Source organism: Salvia miltiorrhiza, chromosome 6 (assembly GCF_028751815.1).
Source record: "Salvia miltiorrhiza cultivar Shanhuang (shh) chromosome 6, IMPLAD_Smil_shh, whole genome shotgun sequence".
NCBI lineage: Eukaryota > Viridiplantae > Streptophyta > Magnoliopsida > Lamiales > Lamiaceae > Salvia > Salvia miltiorrhiza.
In genome coordinates, this window is record NC_080392.1 from 21,061,450 (window position 1) to 21,072,012 (window position 10,563).

At 35.3% G+C, this 10,563-nt stretch overlaps 1 protein-coding gene across 1 annotated transcript; it reads right to left on the reverse strand.

Moving 5' to 3' along the window:
* Positions 1 to 7,470: 7,470 nt before the first annotated feature.
* Positions 7,471 to 9,980, reverse strand: LOC130987428 (glyceraldehyde-3-phosphate dehydrogenase, cytosolic-like). The gene is made up of 11 exons (XM_057910966.1): positions 9,829 to 9,980; positions 9,545 to 9,645; positions 9,174 to 9,289; positions 8,991 to 9,090; positions 8,707 to 8,853; positions 8,558 to 8,618; positions 8,369 to 8,466; positions 8,139 to 8,281; positions 7,984 to 8,067; positions 7,820 to 7,909; positions 7,471 to 7,749 (listed from the first exon to the last, which is right to left on the reverse strand). Exons 1-11 carry the CDS (start codon positions 9,854 to 9,856, stop codon positions 7,704 to 7,706), a joined length of 1,014 nt encoding a protein of 337 aa, XP_057766949.1. The 5' UTR covers positions 9,857 to 9,980; the 3' UTR covers positions 7,471 to 7,703.
* Positions 9,981 to 10,563: the final 583 nt, after the last annotated feature.

Here is a 10,563-nt window from a genome sequence, read left to right on the forward strand (position 1 = left end):
TATCACCTCCACCGTGAGATAAGAAATCCCAACTCCAATAGTAAACTAGATTAAAATTGAAATGACATTTTTACCCTTCCACTCTCCTTCATCTTCTCTCCCTCCCAGCGGCAAGCAACAACTATAATCTCATCTCCATTTCTCAATCAATAGATTAATCTATAGAAAACAGAATTCTATCCATAAATAAACAACAAAATGCCAACACAAAATGCAAGAGAAATGAAATTGAGATTAATTTCTGTGTGAATTGGCGGTGTATGACGCTGGTAGAAGTTGTTCCCGTCTATGATATGCTTCGTCATCGCCATTAAAGGCGTTAACCTGCTAATACAACAACAGAACTCATTTGGATTCGTAAAAAAATGGGTTCTTTCCTTGTTTGTTGTCAAATTGGCATCGCTTTGGAGAGGAAATCTGGTGCAAAATGGTGAGATTGAAAAGAATTTGAGAGGAATTTAGAGGGGAGAGAGAGGGATTGAGAGGAAATTTGGTAATAATGGCGGTGGAGGTCAACAATGGTGGTGGAGTAAAATTTGTAAGAGAGAGACGGGATAAAAGATGGAGAAAAAGAGAAATTTTATTTGTTTTTTTTTTTCCTTTTTTTTGTTTTAATAATTTAGGAGCTAAAACTGTAAATTGATTATTTAATCAAAATTTTAATCTAAACTATCAAACAACTAAATCATGTTATCTATATTTTAATCTTGATCTATCAAACACTAAAATACATGAGTTAATATATAAAACTATCCACTTTCATATTGTAAAGATAAAAATTGTCCACTAAGATAAAAATAATAAAAACTGTCCACTTTTTAATTGAAAAGACAAAAATACCCTCCTTTAAAAATATCTACTCTCTCTCCAGGTCTCTCATTCTCTTCTCTCTCTCCACTCTCTTTCTCTCTCTTCTCCCTCACGTACGCTCTCTTCCCCCTTCTCTCTCTCTCTCTCCCTCCCTTCGAGCTATCGCCAACGAAGCGCCGCCGCCTCGGCCTCGTCGCATCTGCCATCTCCTGCTTCGCCCCCGCCGCGAAGCGCCGCCGCCTCCGGCCTCTTCGCCTCTGCCATCTCTCTCTCTTCCTCTCCCTCTCCCCCATCGCCACAGCGCCGCACCCAATCGCTAGAGCCACCGTAGAACCCTCCACCACCGAGGCTAGCGGTGACAACCACCACCATGGAACCCCCCAAAACTCAGCCCCCTCACCACCACCGCAGAATCCCTCTCCATCGCAGAGGCAAGCCGCTGCCGACGAAAGTCGCGCCGCCTAGGGTTTCATCCCTTAGATCGGCGCCGCCTCTGCTCACCTTCCGGCCAAACAATGCGGCGCCAGCAGGCATCCCCAGCCACGACAACTTTCAGCGAGCCTCCTTCCCAGGCAAAATCGCCGGTCAAAAAGAAGAAGAAGCGCGAACGCGGCGCCGCTGCTCTCTGCCTCCACACGATCTGCGCCGCGTTGAATTTAATTTGTGTTTGATTTGGCAGATTTGGGGACAAAGCTTACTGATGCTAAAAAGACCATGTCCGCTGATTGATTTGGGATTTGCGCAGTTGATTTGTGCATGTATATTGATTGGGGATTTGCGGTTGATTTGTGGAGAATCTTGGGGATTTGATTAATTGGAGTTGGAATGTTTGTTGCTAGGAAATTGTGGTGTCATTTGTAAATAGATTTGATTATTTCGTGATAGCATTTGGATTCAGTTTTCCGATGCATTGTATATCCAACGAGCTTGATCCTTGTTTAATTCTCCATTTGTTTTGATTTTTTTAAGTGATGATTTATGAATTTTATTTGAGAGATTGGTTAAAAGAGAAAAATATATTTTTGATAATTAATCATTAATGATCTTGAATTAATAACCAGATCTATAAATTCTCCACAATTTAATGTTCTTGAATTCACAATCAGATTTATAAATTTACAACTTAATATTCTTGAACTCACAATCATATCTATGAATTCACAACTAGATCTATGAATTCACAATGAAAATTCGAATTCACAACCAAAATAAATTTTGGTTGTAAATTAAATTCTGAAATGTCGAGTTGTTTGTTATCTTTTTCAATCTCGTTACATATTGTAGTGGCATATGTTCAGTTGTGATGCTAGAAGATCTTGAATTGGATGTTAGGAGCTTCGCTGAAGATTTAATATTCTTGAATCCACAACGTAATTTTCTTGAATTCACAACTAGATCTATGAATTCACAACTTAATGTTTTCAAATTCACAACTAGATCTATGAATTCACAACAAGCTCGATGAATTCACAACTAGCTCGATGAACTCACAACTTAATGTTCTTGAATTCACAACTAGCTCGATGAACTCATAACTTATTATTCTTGAATTTACAACCAAATCTATAAATTCACAACCAAAATAAATTATAGTTTTAATTGTGAATTCAAATTTTAAAAACTTAAATTCACAAACAAAATAAATTCTAGTTGTGAATTCGACTGATTGTGAATTCACAACCAACATAAATCTGGTTGTGAATTCGACTGGTTGTGAATTCACAACCAAAAAATTTTGGCTGTGAATTAAATTTAGGTTGTGAATTCGCAACCAAAAAATTCTGGTTGTGAATTCACAAGTGTGAATTCACAACCAAAAACTTTTGGTTGTGAATTCACACTGGTTGTGAATTACGAGATTTTTTAAAGGGTTGATGTAAAGTGGACATTTTTTTAATTTTTAATGTGAAGGGTATTTTGGTAACAGTGGACATTTTTTATGTTTTTTATTTTAGTGGACATTTTTTATCTTTACAATATGAAAGTGGCCATTTTAAAAATCCACTCAAAATACATTATTAATCTTACTTATCAACAATACATATCTTGAATTTTATCTATCTTTGTTTATCTCACTTAGGCTATCAAACATGGCCTTAGTGTACTTATATATTTTAAAGTAAAAAATATTTAAAATGTACGAAATACAAAAATAAAAATAAAAATGGGGGCTATCACCTCCGAACCCCCGTAGAAATTCAGCCCCTCTCAATATAAATTCATGGCCACTGTTTTCGGGTAGAGGGAAAGAAGTACTCCCTCCGTCCCACGAATTTTGATGCATTTGTTTTCGGCACGAGAATTAAGAAGTTGTAGATTAGTGTTTTAAGTGTGTAGGTAATAAAGTATAGAAAAGTGATAAAGTAGAAGTGTGTACGTCGATAATAAAGTAGAAAAATAATAATTAAGTATAATTAAGAACCCTTATTTTTTAACTAATTCTTACTATATTTAGAAATGCATCAAGATTCGTGGGACGGTCCAAAAAAGAATATGCATCAAGTTTCGTGGAACGGAGAGAGTATTAATTAAAGTTGTGGTACAATCTATTCCAATATATGGCATGCAGTGTTTTCGGATTCAAGACGGTATCTGCGAGGATATTGTTAGGAATTGATCTTACTACAGTTGCAGCAAACCAATTCAACACAACAACACAGAATCGCAGCAACAAACTCTCAACTCTCAAAACTAACACACAAGTTTGTGATGAGAATTAAACAAGAAAGCAAAGAAAAAAGACACCAGATTTTACGTGGTTCGGTTGTAAAACCTACATCCACGAAAGATCACACAAGAACTTTCACTATCACGATCAAGATGTTACAAAGAATTACACAACAAAGAGCTAGAGATGACAGCTCTCAAGTCTGAAACAAGACTACTTTTTCTCACTCTCTTTCCGCTCTTCTTCTCAGAGAATTCCTCTAACTTCTAACTTGATCTAGGAGGATTACAAAAAGTATTTAAACTCACAAAATGATCAAGTAACGAGCTCACAAATTAAGTCGCAAGAAGCTCTGCGTGAAGACGAATCTGTTAGTTTGTTAAAACAAACTAATTAACTTTCTGCTTTGCACATAAGCCCTCCAACTGTTGTTATTTGCTTTCAAGCACTTTACTTAAATAACTGCTATTATGAATTCATACTCTACAGATATTAACAAGCTTTGTGGTGGATTCTGGTGGGGTGACAAAGAGGAGAAGCGAGAGTTGCAGTGGTCAAAATGGACAGATGTTTGCAAACCAAAGGAGTTAGGAGGTATGGGGTTTCGTGAGAAGAAGAATTTTATAAAAATCCCTCATCGAAAGAATATTGATGCTGAGGTAGGCCAGAATGCACCCGTGATAGATGGATTGTTGGCTTACAAGGCAGAGCTATATATGACGACGACGAGGGTGATGAAGTCTGGAGAAAATTGAAGCTAAGTTGTTCTTGCATTGCATGAATGAGAATGCCATCCCCAAATCAGAATTTTCGCAGCATAGTCGGATCGTCTAATTTCCCAAGTTGCTTGGAAGATATAATTATACAAGATGATATTTATGAATCAAGTATGACAATATCTTTTCTCCCTCAAAACAAAAAATTGGAATAACCAATAATTCCAAGACTAATAAATATTTCACTACATTAAAGAAAAGAAACAGATGTAGAGAAATTGGGAATACCAAAGTGGCATATCCATTATCCATGACGGATAAATTCTTGGTAAAACCAAGGGAGATAAATCCAAAGAAGAAAAGTAAGATATTCAAGTACCTTATGAGATGTTATTGAAAGAAAATGAAATGAGGCGTACGTCTAAAAGAAATGCTAATATATAGAGGTGGTAAAACGAGTTCGGTTAATCGGTTATAACCGTAACCGAACAGAAAAATCGGTTAATCGATAACAGAGATTGGCCGGTTCGATTCGATTATCGGTTATTAAATTTTAGGTATATACCGGTTAATTCGGTCGGTTAAACCCAATTAATCGGTTTAACAATAATTAAATAATATACTACTATTTATTATTAATTATTTTTGTAGAATTTAGAGCATTATAGAATTTGTATTAGACTTGAGTATTTTTTCATTTCATTCACATAACTTTACTTCTCTATGAAAATAAATTGCACATGTTACTGGCGATTTGATGAAGAAATAAATGATAGATGAATTTTGCTGTGAAAAGTTGTAGTAGAGAAAGGGATTTTGATGTGGATTTGAAAATGCAGAAAAAAGATCAAGATTTGATCAATGAATTTTGCAGCGAACTTGGAGTGTAAAATTGGTTTCGATTGACTTTTTATTTTTGTTTTCGGACCAAAACTAATTTTAACCATTATTCGAACAGAATTTTCATGTAAAAATGCAGAATAAAATCAAGATTTGATCAATGAATTCCTAAACCTTTTATTTTAGTTTACTATTCCACATTATTATTTATTAGCTTGAGGTGGATTATAGAATTTGCATTAGAGCATTATAGAATTTGTATTAGCTTGAAGTGGATTTGTATTTTGGAGTATACAGGCCAAATTTAGATAACAGAGTATTGTCAAACACAAATTTAGATTAATATATATGTTTTGTAGCAGAACCGATCATCTACCCACCGTGGGCAAGCGTAACGCGCCCACCATTGATGTGACAATTTTAATTAGAAAAGATAACTAATAAATCTTACTCTAATTAATTATCTTACTATAATTACAATTGCCACATCATAGTTGGCACGTTATGCATGCCCACGGTGGGTAGGTGATCGGTTCTGTGTTTTGTAGTCTCGTCAAATGAGTTCGAATAATTTTTTAGAGCATCAACAACCCTTGCACCCACTCCAGCAATGGTATTGCACTCACTTGGGTGCAATGTATTTTATTTTATTTTTGATTTAGTTTTATTCTAGTTTCCATTTTAAATTTATAATAATTGATAAATTAAAATTTCATTGAATTCAAATTCAAATCCTACATTGATTGAATTAAAGTTGCAATATAAGAAATTAAAATCCTAAATTACTTAATTAAAACAACATAAAATAAAAAATCCTAAAAATCATTAAATTAATTGATCAGTTCTAATTAGAAAAATTCTAACTAACAATAAATAAATTTTAATTAAAATTATATCTTAGAAATATACTAAAAAAAACCAATAATACGAAAAAAGGAAAAAAAAATACGAAAATTAATTTTTTTTTTTTTTGGTTTGAAAAGGGGCGCGTGTAAACACGCCCCCTCCTTCGCTCCCACACGCTGCTGGTGCGTTCCATCGCCCCACCCCCATTGCACCCGGGTGCAGCAACGCCGGCGGGTGCGATAGGCCGGGTTCGATCCGGCCTTCGCACCCAGCATTGGAGGTGCTCTTAACAAACTTACTTTCTCTTGGTAGCAATGTAGCATAGTGATTCTGCCCCAAGCCTATCTGTAAATGGAACTTTTTGCTACATTTAACTTTGGAGTCATTTTAGTTTTAGAATTGTGTAGGTTGAAGCTCAAACGAGTAATGTAGCCCGAATGGACAGAAAACTATAAATCACTCAAGTTTTAGTATTTGAAGTCTATATTTTTTTTTAATTCCCAGATTTCACTTAATCGGTTAATCGAACCAAAAATTAGTTCAATTTTCAATTAACAATTTCAGTGTTAATCGGTTCCAATTAATCAAAAAATCGATTCGATTATAACCGAATCGGACCGAATACCACCCTTACTAATATAGAGAGAGAGGGAATTTTGCAACATGCCTAAATAAACATTTAGGCCTTATATAGATTGGATTTTGTTTCCAAACCAAAATCGAGATAATTATATCATTCTCAAACTTAACAACAAAAATTTAGCCCTTTTTGTATGATCTTGATATTGGAATTTGGAAATATTTAATGGATAGATATATGGGTTAATTGTCAACAAATATATGATGTATAGATTTTTAACAATACTATTTTTTTGATAAAAAATACTTCCTTGGTAACATCAATAACGGCTCATTACTACTTGACACATTTATTAATGGGAATGAGGAGTAGTATATAATTTTTTAACTTTTTGCTGAAATAAAATTTCGATCACACTTAATCCTAGAATTCTAATTTATCCGAATTCAAAAATATTAAAAATTTATGTATTTTTCGACCAAGAAAATAATATTAGTTAAAAACCACAATTTAAGTATATTTCGTGTATTTATAGACAACTAACTCTAAATATGCTGGCCAATGAGGCCTAGCTCAAAAACTTTGCTTCGTGAGAGGTCTTGGGTTCAATCCCACCTGCGTACGGGGGGTTGCTTATTTGATTATGTATTTAAAAAAACTCTAGATATATCGATAATGAATTCAATTTTTAATTAATTTTTTTTGCATAGTGACAATTAACGCAATTTTATTAAGTATTGCAATTTTATAATTTTATTACATTTACGTAATTTCCAATTCCAGTGAATCAATTTTGAACAAATAAAGCAAAATTAGATGACAAAGAACTATATAAACATAATATGAAATACTTATTAATTTTTGTGTTCACTAATTCGATTCCAGTACAACAATCAAGTTGTATTTACTTCTTTGTTCAGTTAAACCAGGAAAGTTTTTTCAAGTGGAATTAATTAGATCTTTGTTTCGAACGGTACCCATTGACTGTAAAATATAAAAACAAGTAGAGATAATGCATAAAATATACTTCAACTTATATATTATCAAATATGAATAGAGAAAATAAGCATTGCAACAAAATTTGGCAACACCAATTCCAACAATAAGCATAATCAAATGTGACAAAGGGAGTAAGAGAAAAAATGGGTGAAATTAATAGGAAAAAGCTATCCTCATCATCTTCAACATCAAAATTATTTCCCGAATGGCTAAGCAAATAAAGAAAGTGAGCTTAGCCAGCAGCTCAAGCAACAGATGCCATGTGACGGATCAAGTCGACCACGCGGTTGCTGCACATCAAACAATGTTAATACTCTCCACTTCTGATCAACCCCAAAACACAAAGAAGAAATCTCTTACCTGTAGCCCCACTCGTTGTCGTACCAAGAGACAACCTTAACGAAGTTTCCATTCAGTGCAATGCCTGCCTTGGCATCGAAGATGCTAGACCTGTTTAACAATATTAGTGAATCATTTGAAGATGAAGCAAATGTAACATGATCCTGTGAGGAAAATAATGTCACCTGCTATCACCAATGAAGTCGGTTGATACTACATCGTCTTCTGTGTATCCTAGGATCCCCTTCATTTTACCCTCTGATTCTTGCCTGCATATGCATTAATGTTGAGAAATGGAAAGGTAGAGGCAGAGAGAGAGAGAGAGAGAGAAGTTAATTACTTGATAGCAGCCTTGATCTCATCATATGAGGCTGCCTTTTCAAGCCTAGCAGTGAGATCAACGACTGAGACATCAACGGTTGGAACACGGAAAGCCATTCCAGTAAGCTTTCCATTTAGTGCAGGAAGCACTTTCCCAACAGCCTGTGAAATTTACATGTCCATCACTAATAGGAAACATCCAAATATAACCAACTGATTCACTTAAACAAAGAGTATATGTTATTTGACCTTAGCAGCTCCGGTGCTACTGGGAATGATGTTGAATGAAGCAGCTCTTCCACCTCTCCAGTCCTTCATCGAAGGGCCATCAACCGTCTTCTGTGTTGCTGGAACGACAATAACCAAGCATGGCATCCACTCCATCACTATGTTCCATCAATATTTTAGAAAGGAAATCAGATAATAGTTAGACCATACCGGTGATGGAGTGCACAGTGGTCATCAGCCCCTCAACAATACCAAACTTGTCATTAATAACCTATAATACAACAAAGCAAAAAACTCAGTAATCCAGAAGTTGCTGCTTCTGATACGGCACGAAAAAAGACTAGTAGGGAACAACAAACCTTAGCCAATGGGGCTAGGCAGTTGGTAGTGCAACTAGCATTAGAAACAATATTGATGTCTTTCTTATATTCCTTCTCATTCACACCAACAACAAACATGGGGGCATCCTTGCTTGGGGCAGAAATTATAACCTTCTTTGCACCTCCCTGAATCAGGGAAGAACAACCCAAAAAAGATTACTCCATCAAATTAATGCTACCTAGTCTAGCAATAAAAGAAAATCAATGAGGGCATCATGTATCTTTTTCAAGCTAGCTAGGTAAATGATGAGTCCAATGTAAACCTTGAGGTGGGCTGCAGCCTTGTCCTGGTCAGTGAAAACTCCAGTGGACTCTACCACATATTCAGCTCCGGCCTGGCCCCATGGGATTTCCTCGGGGTTCCTATTCATCAAGGCGAAATAATACATTGCACGAATGAAAAATGTATAACTACAGCTGACAATGTGGATGAGGGGGATAAATACCTCATGCCAAATACAGTCACAGGCCTGTCACCAAAGAGCAAGGTCTTGGAATCCTTAACCTTCAGCTCATGCTTTTTCCATGGACCGTGAACACTGTCGTATTTGAACATGTATGTCTGTGATCCACAACAAATTACAGAAATTTCTTAGTTTGCAGATTAAACAACTCAGCATCTGCATCTTCTTCACTCTTGGAATCCCAACTTAGGTTAGGCTTCAGTAACAGAGGAAGGTATATGTGTCCCAACTCAATGACATAAAAACCACCACACAAATTGATCAAAAACATATATATTCAAAATTCAACAGCCAACACGCAATAGACCGTGTCAAAAAAAAGAAGAAAAAATGAATATTGAGAGAATAAGTACCATGTAATCAGTGGTGATAAATGGATCGTTAACAGCGACTAACTCAACATCATCACTCAATAGGGCAACTCTGGCGACCAAACGCCCAATCCTTCCGAATCCTACGCAATCAAACATCAAAATAATCATCATTTTCCATCCAAATCAAAATTCAATCAGTAACACAGATTAGCACTAGAATCATCATCGCCAAACCGGAAAAATCTACAAATATGTAAAAATCTAATATAAACAATCATATCTCCAACCAAAGAAATGAAGAATGAAATGCAGGAAACAGTTACCATTGATTCCGATCTTGATCTTGGCCATGATGAAGAAAACAGAGAGTGAGAGAGAGAGAGTAAACAATATATGGAAGATAGTAAAATGAGATTGAAGGAGAGATTATGCAGGCAGTAGGGTTGAGTAGTGTGTGTATTTATAGTAGTAGAAAAATGTGCATGCCAAATATTTACTTGGACGACCGGCTTTCGTGGGTAGTATCAGTTTTACACAGTCTTTACAAATATTAATAAATAAAAAGATATTAAGGTATAAACAGCAAAACACTATACTTTAAAAGTTTATTTCAATAAATCCTCGTTCTAATTTTTTTGTTTACATAAGTCCCTCTACGAATATATTTTTATTTCAGCTCAAGAAATTATTTTTTTTTAACGGATTTATCTAACATCATTAACATGTTCTTTAAAAATGGCATATGAATAAATTTTGCAGCCTTGTGGTGATCACTTTACAAAACAACAGGTGACAAAATGTCAAAACCAGCGGTGAGTTTGTCTGCGACAGAAGCTTCAGCTTCACATTCTTACATGTCTTCAAAATCATATGAGGATCTCAGCGGGAACTTTCATCAAACACGTTGGAATCACCACTTGCTTTGTCTTCTAATGTGCCTTCCTTCTCCGAAAACCTCTCTATTTCTCTTGCAAAATTCTCCAAATACGTGAATTGGCGTCTTCGGCATTCGATTTTGGCTTAACTCACAATTTCATTGCTCGACTTATTGCATTTTT